Raw genomic sequence first — 23,263 nt, 5'->3', positions numbered from 1 at the left:
CACCAAGTGTAAGAGTAAAGATGGACAAATGATAGAGACATATATAGATGAAATTAACTCTGCCAAGCTCTCATGGATAAAACGGTAAATGGAAGGCAAATATAAGACAAATCAAATACTTTTTCAATGGCTTTATGTCGATCCTTCGTCTGTAATCTTCCACTTTCTCGTCTTCCACTGCAGCTCAATACCTCAATTCCTTCCCCATACTGCCCTCCAAAATCCCATCAAATTACCACTTTGCCACTCCTTCGCTTTAGACGCAAAACAGCTTCTTTTGCTTCGGTACCATTACAGCCACAATCATCAATGGAGAACCCACCTGAAGGTTACAGAAGAAACGTGGGCATTTGTCTAATGAACCCTTCTAATAGAAAGGTCTTTCTTTTCTGTTTACATTTATTCTATAGAGTAATCGATATATGTTTTTTTATTTGTTTTCTCTTTGATTTAACTATTTTTTTTTTATGTTTTAATCTAAACGTTGCAGATTTTTGCTGCTTCGAGGCTAGATATACCTAGTGCTTGGCAAATGCCGCAGGTATATTGTGTAGTTCTCATTTGGGTTTGCTTCATTTTTTCGTTTTAATCTCCCCACAGAATTTAAGAAAAAAAAAAGATTTTTAAAACTTGTAGTCTTAAAAGCTTAAAGACAGAAGCAAACCTGCGATAAAAGTTTCTCGTGGAATGAGTAGAATAAAAAGTTTAAATTTAAATTGTTTCCAAATATAGAAATGTGTTATTCTTTTTGAAGTAGACTAATAATGAAAATGTATCATATAAACTAAAAAGTGTTATGGAATAAAAGCAATTTAGTAAAATATGAACAAGAAATAGAGATAGAGAGAAGAAAGATATTTTCTTCTTTCAATTGTGTGTATTTTCCTATCTATTACAAGGCTTTTATATAGGCATGAAAAGTGAAGAAAAATATGTCATTGAATATGTCATTAAGCATTTGAGATGAAGATCATGGAGGAAGAGTAGACATCCACCATAATTTAATTTTTCTTATAACACTCCCCCTTGGATGTCCATAGATAATGTGCCTCGTTAAAACCTTATTAGGAAAAATCCTCTAAAAAAAATCCCAGTGAAGGAAAAAGAGTACACATGTTTATAAATACGCCTTTTGGTTGCCTCGTTAAAAACCTTCAAGGAAAATCCAGTGGGACAAAACCTTGTAAGAGAAAAAGAGTACAACACGTATTAACTCCCCCTGATGAGAGCATCAATTCACATCCTTGAACCTTCGCATCCCAATCTTGTACACTAGTTTCTTGAAGGTTGACGTCGGTAGAGATTTGGTGAACAAATTAGCCATATTATCACTTGAACGAATCTGTTGCACATTGATATCACCATTCTTTTGAAGATCATGTGTGAAAAATAACTTTGGTGAAATGTGTTTTGTCCTATCTCCTTTTATGAATCCTCCCTTCATTTGGGTTATGCATGCTGCATTGTCTTCATACAAAATTATGGGTAGTTTGTCACACTTCAAACCACATTTGTCTCTAATAAAATATATTATAGACCTCAACCATACACATTCTCGACTTGATTCATGAATAGCAATTATCTTAGCATGATTAGATGAAGGAGCCACGATTGATTACTTAGTCGATCGCCAAGATATGGCAATGCCTCCACATGTAAACACATAGCCTGTTTGAGATCGAGCCTTGTGTGTGTCAGATAAATACCCAGCATCGGCATAACCAACAAGATCCTCATCTTGTTGCATTATTTCAACAGCGACATTATAAGCAAAAACGTTATCAATAACAATATTATTTCGGTTCCATCTTTTTCCCTTTGAGACATAACTATTGAGATCTCTCCATTCTCATCATTTTCACGTACCTGGACCTCCCTCGAGGTCTTATCATTTGTTATGTCTCTGTGCTGTTCTTGGGCCACTACCTCCGTATTATGATCACTTTGATCATTTGCTCCTTTTCTTTTTCGAGGATTTTTATCCTTAGAACCGATTGGTCTACCACGTTTCAAGCGTGGTTTAAACTCATTTGCTTTAATTGATTGTCTTATCGGGATATCAACTCGAATTGGAGCATTAACAGCTGGAATATGTGACTTAGTCACCCTTAGTAGGTCAGTGAATGCATCTGGCAGTTGATTTGCAAATGAATTATCTTTTGAACCTCTTGTTCACATTGATTTGTTCGAGGATCTAAATGAGATAGTGATAATACATTCCAATCTATCTCTTTTCTCAGTTGCTTATTTTCTCCCTCTAATGTAAGATATACTGATTCATCAAAATGACAATCAGAAAATCTTGCCGTAAATAAATCTCCAGATATTTCATAATAGAAGGAGATTCATACCCAACATATATCCCCAACCTTCTTTGGGGGCTCATCTTTGTGCGTTGTGGTGGAGCAATTGGAACATATACTGCACAACCAAAGATTTTAAGATAGAAAATATTTGGCTCCTGACAAAAAGCCAATTGCAATGGGGAGACTTTATGATAACTTGTGGGCCTTATCCGCACAAGTATTGCTGCATGCAAAATAGCATGACCCCATACTGAAATGGAGAGTTTTGTTCTCATAAACATTGGTCTAGCAATTAATTGGAGGCGTTTGATCAATGATTCCGCTAGACCATTTTGTGTATGAACATGAGCAACCGGATGCTCAATTGTTATCCCAGTTGATATACAATAATCAGTAAATGCCTGAGATGTAAACTAATCAGCATTATCAAGACGAATTGTCTTAATTGTATAATATGGAAGTTGTGCTCTTAGTTTTATTATTTGAGCCAACAATCTCGCAAATGCCATATTGCGAGTTGATGATAAGCACACATGTGGACCATCTTGTAGATGCATCTACCAAAACCATATAATATCTTAATGGTCCACATGGAGGGTGAATGGGCCCACATATATCACCTTGTATACGTTCCAGAAATGTAGGGGATTCCATCCTAACTTTAATAATTGATGGTTTAATAATTAATTTGCCTTGAGAACATGCAACACAAGAGAATTCCTTAAATTGAAGAATCTTTTGGTTATTCATTGAATGTCCATGTGAATTCTCAATTATTTTACGCATCATAGTAGAACCGGGATGACCCAACCGGTCATGCCAAATAATAAAATTATCTTGATTAGTAAATTTCTCATTTACCAGGGCATGTGTTTCAATCCTGCTAATACTTGTGTAATATAAATCGGAGGAAAGAGCGGATAACATTTCAAGCACATATTTCTTACCCGACTTTATTGTAGTAGTATAAAGATATTCAATCTTTTCATTATTTGTAGTCTCAATGTGATATCCATTTTGGCGAATATCTTTGAAACTTAGTAAGTTTCTTTGAGACTTACTAAAATATAATGCTTCATTAATAGCCAAATTTGTTCCTCCGGGTAGTAATAAATTTGCTCTTCCTGAGCCTTCAATTAATTTTGTACTGCCAGATATTGTATTAACATTGGCTTCTTTCATCACCAAATAAGAGAAATATCTCGTATCTCTTAAAATAGTACTCCCTCCGTTTCAATTTATGTGAACCCATTTGACTGGGCACGGAGTTTAAGAAAAGAGAGAAAACTTTTGAACTTGTGGTGTAAAATGAGACACATATATTTTGTGTGGCTATAAATCATTGCATAAAGGTAAATTGTTTCCAAATAGGGAAAGAGGTCATTCTTTTTGGCACGGACTAAAAAGGAAATGGGTTCATATAAATTGAAACAGAGGGAGTATGTGTTGTAGCACTATCCAAAAGACATGTATCATCTTTATTGATCTTGGATCTAACTGAAGACTGAGGAATTTCCATATTCTTCATAAATAAACAAAAAGTACATTATAAGAAATACGAAAGACTATAAATAAAAGAAACATTAGAAATTATACGAGGAATGTAGAAACTAGCATATATGATGTTTTAGGAAAGTACACTAAGAAGAACAAACTACATAAATAAAGACATAATATAAAATAACAACTTTTCTTAAAGCTTTATTCCCGAGTAAGATAATCACTTCTTCAGTCAATATCCTCAAAGAAGTCTCCAGCTTCTAAATGAGTAATATTTGTAAGGCCTCCAAAATCATCATCTTTATATGCAAGATTTGCCTTAGCATCATCATATTTGTTTGATGGACCTGCTTTATCATCATTATTTTGAAAAGTCAAGTATGCCTCCACATTGTTATCTTTTCTTTTATTGGATGCTTGATAAAGTTTGACAAAATGGCCAGGTGTACGACAAACACGTGCCCAATGACCTTTCATACCACACCTGTGGCAAATATTAACTCTGCCTTTTAAAGGATTATTTTGAGGATCCTTATTGTTCTCTTGTTTATTTCCACTATGATGACGATAATTATTTCGTCCCTTTCCATGTCCACGACCATGATAATGATTTTGTCTTCTTTCAGACTTTTGAGTAGCTGCTACCATATTCACTTCAGAAAATGGTGTAGATCCAGTGGGACGTGCTTCATGATTTTTCATTAAAAGGGTATTATGTTGCTCAGCCACCAGGATGCATGAGATTAATTAAGAATATTTCTTTAAACCTTTTTCACGGTATTGTTGCTGCAATACCATATTTGAGGCATGAAAAGCAGAAAGAGTCTTTTCCAGTAAATCCTCATCATTCACAATTTCCCCACATAATTTAAGTTGGGAAGTTATCTTGAATACAACAGAATTATATTCACTTACAATTTTAAAATCTTGTAACCGTAAGTGAATCCATTCATATCGAGCTCTTGGCAATATCGTTTCCTTAAGATGGTCATATCGTTCCTTCAAACTGCTACATAATTCAAATGGATCTTTTAGGGTTAAGTATTCAGTCTTTAACCCTTCATCGAGATGATGACGAAGGAAAATCATAGCCTTTGCTTTTATCTTGGCTTGATGTTTCATTCCCTTGTATAATAGTATTTTCAAGAGCTTTTGCAGCAAGGTGAATTTCAGCATCAAGGACCCATGATAAATAATTCTTTCCGGAGATGTCAAGTGCCACAAATTCAAGCTTTGATAAATTCGACATAATGAAAACTATTCTATCATGGCACTTGACGAATAGTTCTTTAACATCGGGCGAAAGACGACCCTTTCCGATGCTATGTTTGATAACTTTATTTCCCCCTTGGCCTTAGATGAGGCAAAAGTGGGTTTTGCTATTTTTGATGTTATCGTCTGTATTTGTTATGTAGTTGGATCAACCGTTTTCCTTAGTATGTCGAGGGACGCAAGGACGGGACCGGGCTAGAGGACTCTCTATCGTCCCCATTGTCCTAACAGCCGAAACTCCCTTAGCTGCATTAGCGGTCTTTGCACTTTCCCTTTTTTTTCGGACGATTCAAGCAAGTCCACGAAGAGTGAATCGTCGAATAGGGGGAAGTAATATCACGGCAAAAGCCTTTTGGGTCCGACCACTACATAAGCCACTAGTGGCTGAGAGAAAGCGAGCAACACCTTGTATAGGTTGGGCGGAGCTTAAAGAAGCAAGCCCCTATCAGAGAAAGCCATTGCCAGAAGTCGTTTGGATATAAGATTTTATCTTTTCATTTGTCAAGTGCCATGATAGAATAGTTTTCATTATGTCGAATTTATCAAAGCTTGAATTTGTGGCACTTGACATCTCCGGAAAGAATTATTTATCATGGGTCCTTGATGCTGAAATTCACCTTGCTGCAAAAGCTCTTGAAAATACTATTATACAAGGGAATGAAACATCAAGCCAAGATAAAGCAAAGGCTATTTTCCTTCGTCATCATCTCGATGAAGGGTTAAAGACTGAGTACTTAACCCTAAAAGATCCATTTGAATTATGGAGCAGTTTGAAGGAACGATATGACCATCTTAAGGCAACGATATTGCCAAGAGCTCGATATGAATGGATTCACTTACGGTTACAAGATTTTAAAATTGTAAGTGAATATAATTCTGTTGTATTCAAGATAACTTCCCAACTTAAATTATGTGGGGAAATTGTGAATGATGAGGATTTACTGGAAAAGACTCTTTCTACTTTTCATGCCTCAAATATGGTATTGCAGCAACAATACCGTGAAAAAGGTTTAAAGAAATATTCTTAATTAATCTCATGCCTCCTGGTGGCTGAGCAACATAATACCCTTTTAATGAAAAATCATGAAGCACGTCCCACTGGATCTGCACCATTTTCCGAAGTGAATATGGTAGCAGTTACTCAAAAGTCTGAAAGAAGACAAAATCATTATCATGGTCGTGGACATGGAGAAGGACGAAATAATTATCGTCATCATGGTGGAAATAAATAAGAGAACAATAAGGATCCTCAAAATAATACTTTAAAAGCAGAGTTAATATTTGCCACATGTGTGGTATGAAAGGTCATTGGGCACGTGTTTGTCGTACACCTGACCATTTTGTCAAACTTTATCAAGCATCCAATAAAAGAAAAGATAACAATGTGGAGTCACACTTGACTTTTCAAAATAATGATGATAAAGCAGGTCCCTCAAACAAATATCATGATGCTGAGGCAAATCTTGCATATAAAGATGACGATTTTGGAGGCCTTACAAATATTATTCATTTAGAAGTTGGAGACTTCTTTGAGGATATTGAATGAAGAAGTGATTATCTTACTGGGGAATAAAGCTTTAAGAAAAGTTGTTATTTTATATTATGTCTTTATTTATATAGTTTGTTCTTCTTAGTGTACTTTCCTAAAGCATCATATATGCTAGTTTCTACATTCCTCGTGTAATTTTTAATGTTTCTTTTATTTATAGTCTTTCGTATTTCTTATGATGTACTTTTTGTTTATTTATGAAGAATATGAAAATTCCCCAGTCTTCAGTTAGATCCAAGATCAATAAAGATGATATATGTCTTTTGGATAGTGCTACAACACATACTATTTTAAGAGATACGAGATATTTCTCTTATTTGGTGATGAAAGAAGCCAATGTTAATACAATATCTGGCAGTACAAAATTAATTTAAGGCTCAGGAAGAGCAAATTTATTACTACCCGGAGGAACAAATTTGGCTATTAATGAAGCATTATATTGTAGTAAGTCTCAAAGAAACTTACTAAGTTTCAAAAATATTCGCCAAAATGGATATCACATTGAGATTACAAATAATGAAAAGATTGAATATCTTTATACTACTACAATAAAGTCGGGTAAGAAATATGTGCTTGAAATGTTACCCGCTCTTTCCTCCGGCTTATATTACACAAGTATTAGCAGGATTGAAACACATGCCCTAGTAAATGAAAAATTTACTAATCAAGATAGTTTTATTATTTGGCATGACCGGTTGGGTCATCCCGGTTCTACTATGATGCGTAAAATAACTGAGAATTCACATGGACATTCAATGAAGAACCAAAAGATTCTTTAATTTAAGGAATTCTCTTGTGTTGCATGTTTTCAAGGCAAATTAATTATTAGACCATCAATTATTAAAGTTAGGATGGAATCCCCTACATTTCTGGAACGTATACAGGGTGATATATGTGGGCCCATTCACCCTCCATGTGGACCATTAAGATATTATATGGTTTTGGTAGATGCATCTACAAGATGGTCCACATGTGTGCTTATCATCAACTCGCAATATGGTATTTGCGAGATTGTTGGCTCAAATAATAAAACTAAGAGCACAATTTCCATATTATACAATTAAGACAATTCGTCTTGATAATGCTGATGAGTTTACATCTCAGGCCTTTACTGATTATTGTATATCAACTGGGATAACAATTGAGCGTCCGGTTGCTCATGTTCATACACAAAATGGTCTAGCGGAATCATTGATTAAACGCCTCCAATTAATTGCTAGACCAATGCTTATGAGAACAAAACTCCCCATTTCAGTATAGGGTCATGCTATTTTGCATGCAGCAACACTTGTGCGGATAAGGCCCACAAGTTATCATAAAGTCTCCCCATTACAATTGGCTTTTGGTCAGGAGCCAAATATTTTCTATCTTAGAATCTTTGGTTGTGCGGTATATGTTCCAATTGCTCCACCACAACGCACAAAGATGAGTCCCCAAAGAAGGTTGGGGATATATGTTGGGTATGAATCTCTTTCTATTATGAAATATCTGGAGATTTATTTACGGCAAGATTTTCTGATTGTCATTTTGATGAATCAGTATACCTTACATTAGAGGGAGAAAATAAGCAACTGAGAAAAGAAATAGATTGGAATGTATTATCACTATCTCATTTAGATCCTCGAACAAATCAACTGCCAGATGCATTCACTGACCTACCAAGGGTGACTAAGTCACATATTCCAGCTGCTAATGCTCCAATTCAAGTTGATATCCCGGTAGGACAATCAATTAAAGCAAATGAGTTTAAACCACGCTTGAAACGTGGTAGACCAATCGGTTCTAAGGATAAAAATCCTCGAATATCTCAACGGGAAAAAAGATGGAACCGAAATAATATTGTTATTGATAACGCTTTTGCTTATAATGTCGCTGTTGAAATAATGCAACAAGATGTGGATCTTGAACCAAAATCTGTCGATGAATGTAGACAGAGAAATGATTGGCCAAAATGGAAAGACGCTATCCAGGCAGAATTAACTTCACTTGCGAAACGTGAAGTTTTTGGGTCTGTAGTCCAAACACCTAATGGTGTTAAGTCTGTTGGCTATAAATGAGTCTTTGTACGTAAAAGGAATGAGAAAAAATAAGGTACAAAGGCCTGATATCGATTATGAAGAGACGTATTCTCCTGTTATGTTTTATTAGTTTTGCTGTCCATGAAAAGCTTGACATGCATTTAATGGATGTGGTTACAGCCTACCTTTACGGCTCACTTGATAATGAGATATACATGAAAATTCTCGAGGGATTTAAAATGCCCGACACACATAATTCAAAGTCCCGGAAAATATTTTCAATCAAATTGCAAAGATCTTTGTATGGTCTAAAGCGAAATATGGTATAATCGCCTTAATGCGTATTTATTAAAGGAAGGTTATATAAATGATGCCATTTGTCCATGTGTTTTTATAAAGAAAACAACATCAGAGTTTGTTGTACTTGCTGTATATGTTGATGACATAAACCTTATTGGAACTCCTACAGAACTCCAAAAGGCAATTGATTATTTAAAGAAAGAATTCGAGACGAAAGATCTCGGAAAGACAAAATTATGTCTTGGTTTGCAATTTGAACATTTGGCAAACAGGACTTTTGTTCATCAATCTACCTACATAGAAAAGGTATTGAAACGATTTTACATGGATGGAGCACATCCATTAAGTACTCCGATGATTGTTCGATCACTTGATGTGAATAAGAACCCGTTCCGACCTCAAGAAAGGAATGAAGAGATTCTTGGTCCTGAAGTACCATATCTTAGTGCAATTGGTGCACTAATGTATCTTTCTAACATTACAAGGCCTGACATAACTTTTTCAGTTAATGTCTTAGCAAGATATAGCTCTGTTCCTACAAGGAGACATTGGAATGGAATCAAACACATTTTGCGGTATCTAAAAGGAACTACCGATATGAGATTATTTTATGGCAATGATTGCAGTCCCGATCTTGTTGGTTATGCCGATGTTGGGTATTTATCTGACCCACACAAGGATCGATCTCAAACATGCCATGTGTTTACATGTGGAGGCACTGCCATATCTTGGCAATCGACTAAGCAATCAATCTTGGCTACTTCATCTAATCATGCTGAGATAATTGCTATTCATGAAGCAAGTCGAGAATGTGTATGGTTGAGGTCTATAATACATTTTATTAGAGACAGATGTGGTTTGAAGTGTGACAAACTATCCAAAATTTTGTATGAAGACAATGCAGCATGCATAGCCCAATTGAAGGGAGGATTCATAAAAGGAGATAGGACAAAGCACATTTCACCAAAGTTATTTTTCACACATGATCTTCAAAAGAATGGTGATATCAATGTGCAACAGATTCGTTCAAGTGATAATATGTCTGATTTGTTCACCAAATCTCTACCGACGTCAATCTTCAAGAAACTAGTGTACAAGATTGGGATGCGAAGGCTCAAAGATGTGAATTGATGCTCTCATCAGGGGGAGTTAATACGCGTTGTGCTCTTTTTCCCTTACAAGGTTTTGTCCCACTGGGTTTTCCTTCACTAGGATTTTTTTCAGAGGGTTTTTCCTAATAAGGTTTTAACGAGGCACATTATCTATGGACATCCAAGGGGGAGTGTTATAAGAAAAATCAAATTATGGTAGATGTCTACTCTTCCTCCATGATCTTATCTCAAATGCTTAATGACATATTTTTCTTCAATTTTCATGCCTATATAAAGGCTTGTAATAGATAGGAAAATACACACATTTGAAGAAGAAAATCTCTTCCTTCTCTCTATCGAAATGTGTTATTCTTTTTGAAGCAGACTAATAATGAAAATGTATCATATAAACTGAAAAGGAGTTAGTATCATATTCTTTTTCTTTTGAGGATGGATGGGCGGTGGGGGCTGGCAAGATTAGACATTTATAGTACTAAAATTTAGGGTAATGCATCAAACTTATTTTCATGATGAAATGATTTTAAGTATTCATCTAACTGGCTAGGAACATGTTTCTATGAGTGATATTTTATTAGCTTAAGTGGATTTGGGTATCTGGGAGGGAAAAAAATGAATTTCAAGTATCCTCGCAAAACCTTTGCTATTGCTTAACCGTTAAGCAGAGGCGTAGCCAGGATTTAAAGTTTATGAGTTCTGAATTTACTATCGAACCCATAGCTCGTTAGTTAGTGGGTTCACTATTAAGTATTTATATATATTAATAGATTTTCTAGTACAAATACAGGGTCTAAGCAAAAAGTTACTGGATTCGTCCGAACCCGTAGATAACACCCTCCCTCCGCCCCTGCTGTTAAGTGTTAGTACTTATATCAGACTTCGTACCATAATCTAATATCTGGTTTCTGGCATATGGATAGGAAGCATTTCTTGAGTGGAAGTATTAATAGGTATCCCCAAAGTCCAAGTAGAGCCAAGAATCGTTCTTTCTCTTCCCTTATTGATTAGGTTACAGTGTTCAATACAACAGTGAGCTACAATAGTTTTGGCTATAAATACTGACTACGCTCTTGTTGTCTCGTAATTATTTTACCTAAAGTTTGGATATCATAATGATCTATGCGGATAATGAAATTGATAAGGCCTGTTGTGAGTTTGATAGGTTATATCTCCCATATGGTTCCAGCTTGTGGCTAAAATAAATGAACAATTGTGAAGTTAATAGAAGAGATTATGAATACGAGGTTCCAATAAACATGAATCCTTTAGACTTGGCAATAAAAGTGCAAATGCGATCTAAAATATCTAGTGTCATATATATCTATCCGTAGAATAACTAAATTAGTTCCACAACTAAAAGTCATGTTTGGCCAAATGCTACTTGTTTGCAGTTTTTTGCGTTTTCACATTCTAAATGTGATTGTAGTTTTGCACACATGTTCCCAAATGGATCATGATAGAAAATAGTGTGGTCACTTGAATCAAAATAAATCCGTTGAGGCACAAGAGAAGAGATCATACTAATCGGGCTTGATGCCTTTGTCACAAATGGCCTTTTGTTAGGTCCCTTTTCTTCATTCGAATGAAGTTTGTTCAAAATGAAGTGATCTTAAACTACCCAATTAGAGTTTCAGAATTATTAACAATTCAGCTATAAAGACTAGAGAAGATTATTAACCCTCTTTCTAATCAAAAACTACAAATTTGTATTGCAATGTCCAATTCTGTAATGAAATGCCATTGACGTGTATTCAGAATATGGTTTTGTTCCGTATGAGTGTGAAATGTATGTCTGTGCTCGTAATATCTCAACATCCAATTATCTGGAGCCTTTCAAATTTGCATTCCTACAAAACTTCGTATGTATTTTCCTTTCTCTTTTGACAATATTTGCAAATTCTTTTAAGATGTTAGTCTTTTAGGATTTCAAAACTTTGTGTTTACTTTACTGCAAAATAATTAGAATGAAAGAAATCTTCAAAAGTTAGGAAATCATGTGTTTTTGTCGAAATCTTGGTCTTTTGTAATAAATAGGAAAAATGACACATATATGGTTGTTTGAATCAGGGTGGAGTTGATGAAAGTGAAGATCCAAGAAATGCTGCCATTAGGGAATTAAGAGAGGAAACTGGGGTTACTTCAGCAGAAATCGTTGCTGAGGTATGAAAAGTAGATTCTACTCTCATCTCTTAATGTTTCATTTATGTTTTATTTCACTGGTCTTTTTCCTTAACTGGATGCAATCTCCTATCTTGAGTATTGTTACGCTGGTTAATGACGTTCTAAATCCTATGTAGGCTCCACACTGGTTAACGTATGATTTCCCACCAGACGTTAGGGAAAAGCTAAGGCATCAATGGGGATCTGATTGGAAAGGTCAAGCACAGAAGTGGTAGGTACATCTAAATCAGCAACTTTATACATAAAAATATACTCTTACTTTAGCAATAACCATACCTATTATTGTTTGTCCTAAACAAATCGCTCCTGTTTGTTTACCCATAGCTAGGGTCATGTACCGGCTCAGTAGTCATCTAAACCTTGTTTAAATTAAAATTAGACTGCCTATTACGTTCCAGGTGGAGCTGCTGTTTATATCTATTATGCTATTTTCCTGTGCATAGACTAAATTTGATTTTTTCCATGGAATTTGCTTATTCAAGCCAAGAATAGACTATGTTAGTTCCTGATCGTCAAGAGCCAGCCTCGAAGTAGCAATTATGTGCCTTTCTCCCTTTCCTTTATAGCGTTTTCCTCTCCAGTTCTATCCTTTCTCCTTTGCAGTGAGGCTCGTCCACTGAACTTCTAAAGCTTTGAGAATTGAATTTTTCTTAAGAAATACAGCAAAACAGCTCAAGAATTGTGGGCACTTCTAAAACCCCTGGATTATCAAAGCTTGGCCTATGCATGCAGGTGTACACCTTAAGATTCAGTTGAACAGAAGCTCCAACTCTTTCTTTTTAAATAATAATGAAGGTCTTCAGACCAGCTTGTGCGCATTTCGACTAGCTCACTGCATACCTGCTACCTCCACTGGCACATGTCCCGGGTAACCCTATCCACTAAGGCTTAAGAAAAAAGCAGAGGCTCCAACTTAACATTCTCTATATTTCCAGAATCAGATCTTTATGGAGTTCATTTTTTCTGTTTGGCCAGATACTGACAGTTATTAGCAAGACCCAAAAATTAAAAAAATCTAAAGTCTTATTGCAGAATATATATGAGACATGGATCAAACTATAAAGTGGCAGTGGGTATGCATGCTGTCATTTAAGGGTGTGTATACATGTTACACATCTGTTGTCTAGATGTTAGTGAGTGCTATTCTGCTTAGACCAGTTTTAGGTTATCATAAAACTCTATTTCTCGTGTTCCTTGATAAACAATCGTATAGATCTCAGTTGTTTCCTGATTATTAACGGCACTGAAATACAATATGGAAAATTCTAGGTTCCTATTTAAGTTCACTGGAAAGGATGAAGAAATCAACCTTCTGGGCGATGGGACAGAGAAGGCTGAGTTTGGAGAATGGTCATGGATGTCACCGGAGCAAGTTGTTGAATTTGTAAGTGGACCTTTTGACCATTGAAGTTTCTCCTAAAACAAATTAAGGCTCTAACTCCTACTATTTTGACTTTTATCCAAAATCTTCTCTACAGGCAGTGGATTTCAAGAAGCCTGTTTACAAGGAAGTTTTATCTGTTTTTTCTCAATATTTCCTGTAGGGAAACTGACCATTTCTGAAGGGTGAAGTTCAAGAGGTCTGTTTATCTAAAACCCATTAGATATGCACTGTTTTGCTACCATTCTCTAATCAAACTTATACATTGTGTGTTCGCTATGAAGGAAAATCTTTTCCACGGAAAATGATTTTCAAGAAAACTGTTTTCCAATGTTTGTTTGGTGACTCGGAAATATTTTTTAGTGTTTGGTTGGTGGCTAGAAAATAATTTTTATTGTTTTGTTGTAAGGAGAAAAAATATTTTTCCTAAGTAGTACAAAAATAGCTCCTCTCACCACCCCTTTCCCCACCAAAACTTGATATAGCAAATGTTCACCAGATGACTTTAGTCATTCGTACCTAGAGATGAAAGATGAAAGATGAAAGAACTGAAACAAAAAAGATCAGCAATGAACTAGCAACCAAAAGAAAAAGCATGAACGAAATAGCCTCACTTACTCAAAACCACAACCAACCCATTACTATTCATCACTCTTAAAACAACAAAATCGAAAGGTAGAAAAATTGATGTACTACAAGATGGAAGTATTATTACAGGTTGTGAATTGAACAAGAACACAAGCAGTGAAAACTAAAATACTATTGTCAACCTCATCAAGCAGTGTTCTTCTAACTGGCACAACCATTTTTACTTGGGCCATGAAAAATTAGTGTAAATACGTAGTCAAAATTTGATGTATCTTAGTGTTGTTGCTTAAATGTTTCTAACCACGACTTGCGGAATTATGTTTCTTTTTCCTTAAGCCCCTTAGACAACTTTTTATCCTACACCAATAATCAGAAGCTATGGCTAGGAACTCTTCCTCGAAACCTTCAATTACCATAATTTTATTGTGCAACCTTGTAACATGTGCTCGACTATCAACTATTTTATTTTATGTGCCGCCACTTCTCGAGCTTTATTTATATGTTACTGACTTCATCATGCACATTAGAAGAACGACTTCCTTTAAGTATTGCCTTAAGGTCCTCTGCACTTGACTGACCTTGGATAGAGGGGAATAAAATGCCTGAACAGTGCCTGAACCCTAGGTCTGCTAATGCATGCCTGAACAGTGCTTTCTATGGCCGAGCCTCTTCCATCTCTTCTTATTCCTAAAATTCCACCACACCCATCAAGAGCCAAGCTCCCCGCGACCAAACCCCAGTAAATTTCCCCGGCAACCGAGCTCTCACGCGCCCTCACGCGCCGCCAACTCGCCTGACTTTCCGGCGAGTTCCTGCCACGCGCCGGCGCGTGTGGCCTTTTCCGGCGACTTTTCAAAAAAACTTTCTTCAGACAGCCTCTTCTCTAGGCATTTCCGAGCCATCCCGTACAAGTTGAACCAAATTCCGACGTCTTTTTCTTTTTCCGGCCTTTAAACCCCAGATTCTGACGTTTGTTTCCTTTGTTCAGTACGAGAAAACCTTACTCCCTTCCTATATACTGTTTTCACCCACTGTGAATACTGTTATTCCAACTATTGAGGTTTTTTCCGGCCAGTTTTTCCGGGACAGCCGCATTTAGAATATGATGGATTGTACAGAGAGAAGCTCCTTTTTCTCTTTAGAATCCAGAAAACTGGAAAACATGTCTTTTATCAAAGCTGTCTCTTGGCCAGCCCTAGAACTTGGGGGAAGATGCCATCGAAAGCTCAACGTAGGACAGGAGCCGCACTTCTCGCTGTCCGAGGAGCACACTCTCAGGCGCAAGGGTTTCTTGGAATCTAGTCTCATTGGGTCTTTCTCCAAATGGGTTGGTTCTTCGGAGGCTGTTAGGAACTGGGCAGCAGAGGCATGGAACGTCAAGGACGGGCTGAAAATATCGCAATTGGGGGACACCCAATATCTCTTTCGTTTTGTTGACAAGTCTCAAGCTTCAGAAATTCTTGTCAGAGGAAACAGGTGGTTCGATGAGAACTTTTTAAATCTAGACAGATGGGTGGAGCATGATGAGTGTCTTGACCCTCGCTTCACTGGCGAAACATTGGTGGTCAACATGGTGGGTCTCCCGGTGCATCTTTGGTGTCTTGACCTATTCAAGAAGATAGGGGAAATTTGTAGGGGTTTTATTGATGTCACTTGCAGTTTACACGATCTCTCGCGAGTGAGGATTGTTGTGAGGAAAGGGGGCAGAATCCCTGTCTCCACTGTGATGGAAGATGGCTACCTGAGTTATAGGGTTTGGTTGAGCCCTGAATTTCGCCCTATCTTTATGCCGGTGATAGCGACGGAAGAATAGGGAAGGTCAAATAGAAGGGAGGGGAGGGGAAAACAGTCTCTGAGGGGAGGGGAGGGCTCACCGGATCACTGGATTAAGCCGGAAGCAGATGTTAGGTCGAGAAGAGATGGGAGGTTTGAAATTGGGGGAGGAAGACAAAATTATAACAGGAGGAGAAGACGTGAATGGGTCAGTGAGGCGGGCTGGAAAAGCAGAATGGGACGATCCTCTTCTACTTATCATAGGGCCGGGAAAGTCTTCAGCAAGTATAGGCCTGGGCCTCCTCACATGGGCCCAGCTACTTTCCCCAACTCCATTAGAATTGATCCTAAAGGGCCCAGTTTATTTCAAGCTGCGCATGGCAAGGCTCCTAAGCATATGGGAACAGTCGTTCCTCCTTCCTCTGGCCATGGTGCTTCACACAGTGGCATTTCTTCACCGAGCTCTAGTGACTTGTGCCCCTCTACGATGGCCGCTGTTGCAGGGGCAGAACCGGCTAACGATGGTGCTGTCAATCCACGGCCCACCGCCTCTGATGGACCCGGTTCCATCAACCCCTCACCTGCTCCTGGGCTTAGTTGTGCTGAGGCCACACTTAAAGTTTCTTCTTCTTCTGGGGTGATTGTTGAGCATGCCCGAATTGATGTTAGTGTCGGACCAGTACTTTCAGTTAATATGACGCCAAGGGTTCCATGCTCTCTTTCACCATGCTACACTATTGATGGTTCTGGACATTCCTATAGCAGCGGGGTGTTAATTTCAGAGGTTGCTAACCCTCAAAGAGATGGTGAGACCCTTTCGGAGGTTAAAACCCCTAGTGCTAGCAATGCTATGGTCTTGTATTCCTCTGATAGTAGCAAGGAAAAGGCACATATAGAAGAAACCTGCCCAAGTTTGTCAAGGATCGGAGGAGGGGATATGTCTTTCTGGATGGAGGATAAACTATTAAACTTTGGGAAGTTTCTAGGTGTTTCTGTTGAAGGGAAGGAAGATAGGGTGTTAGAACTGTTGAGGGAGATTGAGCAACAATCTCTTTACGATGGTGCAGGGAGGGAGTTGGGCAAAGGTGTTAAGCAAAATAACTTAGGGGATGTAGTGGTGTATCAGAGAAGAGGGCGAGTGTGTGACAAAGAGAAAGGGACCTCGGCTAGGGGCGGTGGGGAAATGGGGGCTATTGTCGCTTATGGAAGTTAAGATCCTTTCATGGAATGTGAGGGGGATGAATGACCCAAACAAAAGGGCCATCATCAAAGTGGGAGTTAGGGAGGGAGGTGTCAACCTAGTTTGTTTTCAGGAGACCAAAATGGAAGTTTTGTCAGATGCGATCGTGAGAAGTGTCTGGGGAGGTAGTTGGGTGAAATATGATTGGGTCCCAGCAGCGGGAAGTGCCGGGGGCATTCTACTTATGTGGGATGATAGAAGCTTGGAGGTAAAGGAGATTAGGAAGGGTGTTTTCTCTTTGGCAGCTCTCGTCAAAGATAGAGTGAGTGGGGCAGAGTGGGGATTTGGGGGAGTGTATGGGCCGGTAGGGGAAGGGTCCAAGGTGTCTTTCTGGGAGGAACTGGCCAATATTATGGGGGAATGGGACATTCCATGGGTTCTAGGGGGAGACTTTAACACTATTAGATTCCCGGAGGAGAGATTAGGGTGTAGTGTGTTTTCGAGGGCCATGGAGGAGTTTTCTGACTTCATCAATGATCACTTTCTCATTGACCTTCCTCTGTCAGGGGAAAGGTTTACCTGGGCCAGGGCGGAGGATTCCAACTCAAGGTCTAGACTTGATAGATTCCTGACGTCTCCCTCATGGGATGAGCTGGTGCCGAATGTGCTGTAGATTCCTTTATCCAGGTTGACTTCAGATCATTTGCCTATTTTGCTAGATGGATGCAGAGGGAGGGGGTGCGTGCTCCCTTCCGATTCGAAAACATGTGGTTGAAAGTGCCAGGATTCGGTGACAAGGTGAAAGAATGGTGGACAAGCTACGGGGTATCATGGTCACCTTCATACTGTCTCTCGAAGAAACTCAAATTGCTCAAGGGAGATATTATTAGGTGGAATAAGGAGGTTTTTGGGAGGGTAGAGGTTAAAATGAGGGAGCTTATGCATGAATTGGGGGATTTAGAAAGAGAGGAAGGGGCAGGGGAGCTAGACAAATCTGAGAAAGAGAGATTGAGGGAGGTTAAGAGGGAAATAGTCGAGTTAGCAATAGCTCAGGAGACTAGTTGGCGGCAAAAATCGAGGGTGCTCTGGTTAAAGGAGGGGGATTCGAATACCAAGTTTTTCCATAGGGTGGCGGTCGCAAATCGAAGGAGAAACTTCATAGAGTCCTTAGTTGTGGATGGGGTGAGGATTGAGGGAGAGGAGGAGGTAAAAGGGGTGATAGCGGGGTTTTATGAGAACTTATATAAAGAGGAAGTTAGTTGGAGGCCGACTTTGGGGGGAATAGAGTTCAACCATATAGGGGAGGGAGACAACGAGTGGCTAGAAAGGGCTTTCGAGGAGGAGGAGGTGCACGAGGCTGTGTCGAGTTGTGCTGGTGATAAGTCCCCTGGGCCTGATGGTTTCTCCTTTGCTTTCTTTCAGTTCTTCTGGGACACCATCAAGGGGGAGTTGATGGAAGCCATTGAATACTTCCATGCGAATGGTGTTTTCGAGAGAAGTATCAATGCTTCCTTTATTACTATTGTGCCTAAGAAAGAAGGCGCATCTTGTATCAGAGACTATAGGCCTATTAGTCTCGTGGGGAGCATTTACAAGATTATTTCTAAAGTGCTTTCTAACAAATTTAAGAAGGTACTTGACATGACTGTTTCATCCTCCCAGAATGCGTTTGTGCAAGGTAGGCAGATTTTGGATGCTGCCTTGGTGGCAAATGAACTTGTAGACTCCAGAAGGAAAAATAGAGAACCCGGCTTACTATGCAAGTTGGATCTTGAGAAGGCTTTCAACCATGTCAATTGGGAGTTCATGGACTTTATTATGATGCGGATGGGGTTTGGGGAAAGATGGAGGGGATGGATAAAGTTTTGCATTTCCTCAGTCAGATTCTCTGTCCTGGTTAATGGTAGCCCGTGTGGTTTCTTTGGCAGCTCCAGGGGTCTCAGGCAAGGTGACCCCTATCACCAATGTTATTCATTCTAGTGATGGATGCTCTGAGCAAAATGATGGATCGTGCGGCGGGCGGAGGTTTCTTGAAAGGATTCTCAGCTCCGATTGGGGTGCTCAGTGCTCGAAGAGTCTCACATTTGCTTTTTGCGGATGACACACTGGTTTTCTGTGATGCCGACATGAATCAGTTGACCTACCTGAAGTAGGTTTTGCAGTGGTTTCAGGTAGTATCAGGACTCAAAATCAACATCGGCAAGTGTGAGATTTTCCCAGTAGGCGAGGTTACTAATATTGATGCCTTGTCTGGTGTTCTCAGATGCAAGGTGGGCTCCCTTCCCACTACTTACCTAGGCCTCCCTTTGGGCGCTTCATATAAGGATACTACGGTTTGGATTCCAGTGATCGAACATGTTGAAAAAAGATTAGCAGGGTGGCAGAAAAGGTATTTGTCAAAAGGAGGTAAGGAAGTGCTTATCAAAAGCACTTTATCGAGTATGTCCACCTATTACTTATCACTGTTGCAAGCACCGGTGAGCATCACAGAAAAACTGGAGCGACTTCAAAGGAACTTTCTGTGGGATGCGGCGGATGGAACTAGAAAGTTTCATCTAGTGAATTGGCAGACAGTCACGTCCCCAAAGAAGTGGGGTGGACTTGGAGTGAAAGATCTTAGGGTTTTTAACAGAGCCTTAATAGGAAAGTGGTTGTGGAGATTCGGGGTAGAAGAGTATGCTCTATGGAGGGAGGTCATAGTAGAAAAGTACGACTCAACGGGAGGGGTTGGAGGACCAAGGCGATCACAACACCTTTCGGGTGTGGCATGTGGAGGAGCATCATGAAGAATTGGGAAGCATTCAGTGGCAACATCACTTACAGGGTGGGAGATGGAAGGAGAATCAACTTTTGGAATCATAGGTGGTGTGGAGAGGATACTCTGAGGGTCTCATTCCCCACGTCTTCAGAGTTTCAAACCAGAAAGAACTGATGGTCCAACAGATTCGCAAGGAGCATGAAGGGGGTAGTATGGGACCTCTCATTCAGGAGAAACATGCAAGATTGCGGAGCTACAAGTTTTGTTGGCACTGCTGTATGGGCAAGACAAGCTTCAGCCATCCTGTGACTCTTGGAGATGGGGCTTGCGTGGCAATGGTTTGTTCACCGTAAAGTCCTTTTACCAGAGTATGTTGGTGAGAGAGGAGACCACTTTTCCATACTCCTCGATCTGGATTCCTAGGGCGCCCACGAAGGTGTGTTTTTTTGCATGGCTAGCGGCAAGGGGAGTGAACTTGACTGCTGAAAATTTCCGAAAGATGGGAATTACACTTGTTAGTTGGTGCTACATGTGCAAAAGTTCAGGGGAAGAAGTTGATCACCTTATGTTGCATTGCCCTGTATCCTCTGCTCTGTGTAGGACAATCCTGAATCTTTTTGGTGTTCAATGGGTGATGCCAAGCTCTGTAAAGGAAATGTTACATAGTTGGGGCGGTTTTCGTAGAAGAAGAAAGCAGAAGGCGTGAAAGTTCGCCCCGTTAGCTCTCATGTGGGTAGTATGGGGGGAGAGAAATAGGAGAGCTTTTGAGGAGATTGAGTCTCCTTTTTCACATCTTACGAATGGTCTTTTATCTTTGATCGCTTTTTGGTGCACTCATTTAGCCCCTACTTGTATAGAAGATTGAGCGTTTTTTGTAGAGAATGATGTTCTGATGTAAATTCTCTACGTCTTTGGTATACTTCGTGTATACGGGAGTTCTCTCCCTTTTGATTAATACATTTTACCTTATCAAAAAAAAAGTATTGCCTTAACTTGAGAAATTTCATTTGAATTTGATGACACATCTTTTCCGTTGCATAGTCCTTCAATGGTATTAATGTTTCTCTTCTCCGAACTACAGTTTAAGTCTTTATCATTAAACGACTTAGCACAATCGCCCTGCCCTTCTTTCGATTGTTCCCCCATACAAGAGACATTTCTTCAAACATTTCAATCTTTTTGTTGATGGACTTCTCATGAGTAAGATTGGCCTATAATACAATGACAACAATAATAATAGTATTAATCGAAATTGAATTCAAGTAATTAAGATAAGTCAGAAATGAATAGAACAAAGTCTTTTGTTTTCATTATACCTGAATATGGAGTGCATAGACTCTAGAACTATTAGTAATCATCTTCAAGTTATCTTTCCAATCTAAGATTAACTTTTATTTTTTTGTTTAGCAGAGTTTGCACTGTATTCCATGTGCTTCTAACTGTTTTAAGATATATTATCTTGATGGTTAGGTGAACATTCATTTCCAAGTTGTTGCTTAGGGGCATCTGAAACATGCTTGTTAAAGACATTAGTTGATTTATTCCTTGCTTCACCTCATCAGCTAGGATCTCCAATATCAAATACTGCATTCGTTTTGTTGTCATTTGTTTACGCTTTATCATAAGCGTTTTACATATATGCGATGAGTAGATCGCAAATTCGAACCCAACAGTGGTCGCAAATGCGATGATTGATCTCGCAATTGCGAGATCTGAGGCCTGCAACAAAAACTGAAGCACACCAGCAATGTTCTAAGTCCAAATTCACTCTGTAGCCTATCTGAAACTCACCCGAGCCCTCAGGGCTCCAAACAAAACATGCACACAAGTCCTAAAATATCATACAAACTCGTTCACGCGATCAAATCACCAAAATAACGCCTAGAACTACGAATCGGACACCAAATCAAAGGAAATTTTCAAGAAAACTTTAAAATTTCTATTTTCACAACCGGACGTCCGAATCACGTCAAACCAACTCCATTTCTCACCAGATTTCACAGATAAGTCATAAATATGGTATTGGACCTATACCGGGTTCCGGAATCAAAATACGGACCCGTTATCAAAAAGTCAACTATGGGTCAAACATTTCAAATTCATTAAGCCTTTAGCTTTCAAATTTCAACAAAGTCCGATATTTCGGGCTAGGGACTTCCGAATTCGATTCCGGGCATACACCCAAGTCCCAAATCACGATACGGACCTACCGGGACCGTCAAAACACGAATCCGGGTCCGTTTGCTCAAAGCGTTGACCAAAGTCAACTCAAATGGTTTTCAAAGCAAAATTTCATATTTTTCACAGTTTTTAACATAAAAGCTTTTCGGAAACACACCCGGATTTACAAGATGTTGCGTTTAGGAAGAATAAGTGCAAACATCGTACTTCTTGTGAATGTCCTTAAAGAATTTTACGAACTTGTTTATATTGTGAGAGAGTTCCTACTAGATACTAATTTTACCATGTTAAATGAGACAAGGGAGGTTGTCCTGTTGTTCAGTTCAGAAACACCACCAACAACAACAATAACATACCTAGTAATATCCCACACCGTGGGGTCTGGGGAGGGTAGTGTGTACGCAGACCTTACCCCTACCTTGTGAGGATAGAGAGGTTGTTTCCAATAGACCTTCGGCTCAGGAACAGTTCAGAAACACCAGTGATGTTTTTTATCTTCTTGTAGTTAATTTTTCTTTTTTCACCTTTCAATTTTTTTTGCATTAAGGGCCGGTGAATGGTAATGAGCTGATTTTGGTTCACAGCTGATCCTTTTTGTTTCAATTGCTATTTCATTGCTGTTTTTTCCACTTTATTTGTCTCTCATTTCTTGTCATGAGTGACTTGAGTTATCTGGTGAATATGCAATGCATATTTTAGCTATATATCAGGTTCAGTGAGCAAGTAGGTGCTGCCTGCTGGAGCATTGGAAACTATTTTTTTAATATTATTGGGATATTATTTTTCTCACTAACCACGTTATAAAATATTTTTCACTCATCAACCAAACATAACAATGTGAACGGTCAACCCCCTCCCTCCAAACGTTTCGTAATTCTTTCATATGTTTTCTCTGGAAAGAAAAGACAGTACATTACTTGACCAAGATCATTCTCCTGTGATGCTCATCAACAGGTTTTGTTTGCCTTTGCTGCTACCAAAATAATCGCAGGAGGTTCAACGGGTATGGTTTTGGCTGGAAGCAAGCTGCGCAAATTGGATATTAGCTGGTTTTGTAAACTTGTTATAGTGTGTAAAACGTAAAATCACATAGATAGAATACTTGGGTTTACAGACAACCCAACTTTGTTCTTTTGAATTTGTTGAATGTGATTTAACATTTTTTAG

General features: G+C 38.8%; 1 protein-coding gene across 1 annotated transcript; it reads left to right on the top strand.

The window, feature by feature from the left end:
• Positions 1–23,262, top strand: LOC107806949 (nudix hydrolase 26, chloroplastic). The gene is made up of 7 exons (XM_075228388.1): positions 1–378; positions 491–541; positions 12,122–12,214; positions 12,352–12,446; positions 13,505–13,619; positions 13,714–13,815; positions 23,051–23,262. Exons 1-6 carry the CDS (start codon positions 127–129, stop codon positions 13,777–13,779), a joined length of 672 nt encoding a protein of 223 aa, XP_075084489.1. The 5' UTR covers positions 1–126; the 3' UTR covers positions 13,780–13,815; positions 23,051–23,262.
• The last annotated feature ends 1 nt before the right edge of the window (position 23,263 follows it).

This window comes from Nicotiana tabacum, chromosome 13 (assembly GCF_000715075.1).
Source record: "Nicotiana tabacum cultivar K326 chromosome 13, ASM71507v2, whole genome shotgun sequence".
Taxonomy (NCBI): Eukaryota; Viridiplantae; Streptophyta; class Magnoliopsida; order Solanales; family Solanaceae; genus Nicotiana; species Nicotiana tabacum.
This window is presented reverse-complemented; position numbering and strand designations above follow the sequence as displayed.